Raw genomic sequence first — 1610 nt, 5'->3', positions numbered from 1 at the left:
TCACTCATATTTTGTAGATAAAAAACCAGGTTTATTTGGCAAGCTAGAAGAGATCCCCAACCCTCCTCTTAACAATCCCGAATGGCCCAAACCTGATGCTTGGACCATCTTATGCTTAAAGTTTAAGATGGTAAGTGATATCAAGACATCACTTAGGTTTTCAAAGGCATCTAGATCAGTAGGGATAAATTGGTTTTGTCCTTTACATGTTTTTGTGCACATGTTCAATTCCATGCCAATGCACCAAATAAAAATAATGTATATTTGTAAGAAGGTACGGTCTGACCTCATTCAAGAATTACTAGGAGAGGGTTGGGAGGTTAATGAGGGGTTACATCAAGGTGATGTGTACAAGTGCAAAGTAGTAGATTCTATAGTGTCTTTCAGGTTCTTAAAGACACGCTCTATTTTGTACATGCGTCTGCAGCACTACCAAAGATGGATGCAAAAGCACGGGACATGGATCCCACTTCAAGCCTCAAAAGAAGAAATTATGCCTATTGAGGTAGCTGTGATGATGCAAAATGGATGGATTGAGAGAGTGACAGCAAGCAAGCATTGGAGCCTAGCAGACCTGCGTCAACACTTTAGCATCATGGGCTTAGACAATGTGGAAGAGTCAAGTTTCAAGTTGATGAGAAGAAAGGTATATCTGATTCCACTACATGTCTAGAGTTAACCCTTACACTTTCTGGTTATTGTACCACTTTCTATATTTTTACAGATTGGGAAGCGTAAGGAGGGGACAACCATGGTCTCAGAATCATGGCAAATGGGGGACCTTGAATTTTCAGCAGCAAGGTGCATAGCCCTACCAACACATAGTAGGCATGTGGAAGAGCTTGAAGATGAACTGAGTATATGGGAAAATAGCCTCTGTTCTGATGCACGTGAGGGGCAAGAGTTTCAGGATCGAGGTGAAGGCAATGACAAGCTTTCAAGTCAATAAGGAGATGGAGATCAACATGAAGTAAATGTCACAAGAGGGGCAAAAAATGAAGAGATTATAACAATTTTAGATTAGATGACATGCTTGTAATTTTGTAGCAGGCTCTTTTTTAACCAATCTTTATTTAATTGAAATCTTAATATTTTTGCAAACTATAATTTTTTTGTCTAGTGGTCTAGTGTGAAAAGACCAAACTTTAAATTTTAACTATAAATAGCCAAAGGTGCCTTCTTTCTCATTTTCACGCGATAGAAACCAAGCACGAGCTCACACTATCTCTTTGCATTCACATGGCTACCCACTTTGACAACTTCTGTGAGTTCCTCTCCACCACCCCGTGGGCGGGCAAGAGCGAGCTCTTTGTCATGTTCTCTCGTGAAATCGACTTTGAAAAGTCACTCGTCCTTGCGTCCCAACATTATGAGACGCAGATTGTATACATGGAGCAATACTTGACTCCCCACTCCATCTCCTTTCCCCATTGCCCCAATGATCAATGAGTGCCTGTTGAGCTACTTAAGTACATTCAACAATATGCCCGCCCCTACATCCAGCGCCTTGAACGCTTCATCGACATCTGCATCCTCGCAGGAGCTTAATGTACCTTCAATCTGTCTTCATGACCTTGAAAAGACAGCTGGCTTGAGAATGGATGAATGCC

General features: G+C 41.4%; 1 protein-coding gene across 1 annotated transcript; it reads left to right on the top strand.

Moving 5' to 3' along the window:
• The first annotated feature begins 496 nt into the window (after positions 1-496).
• On the top strand, positions 497-992 carry LOC147628419 (uncharacterized). The gene is made up of 2 exons (XM_086814170.1): positions 497-646; positions 725-992. Exons 1-2 carry the CDS (start codon positions 515-517, stop codon positions 947-949), a joined length of 357 nt encoding a protein of 118 aa, XP_086670296.1. The 5' UTR covers positions 497-514; the 3' UTR covers positions 950-992.
• Positions 993-1610: the final 618 nt, after the last annotated feature.

Source organism: Cibotium barometz, chromosome 19 (assembly GCF_041138505.1).
Source record: "Cibotium barometz isolate CiBa-2024 chromosome 19, ASM4113850v1, whole genome shotgun sequence".
NCBI lineage: Eukaryota > Viridiplantae > Streptophyta > Polypodiopsida > Cyatheales > Cibotiaceae > Cibotium > Cibotium barometz.
This window is presented reverse-complemented; position numbering and strand designations above follow the sequence as displayed.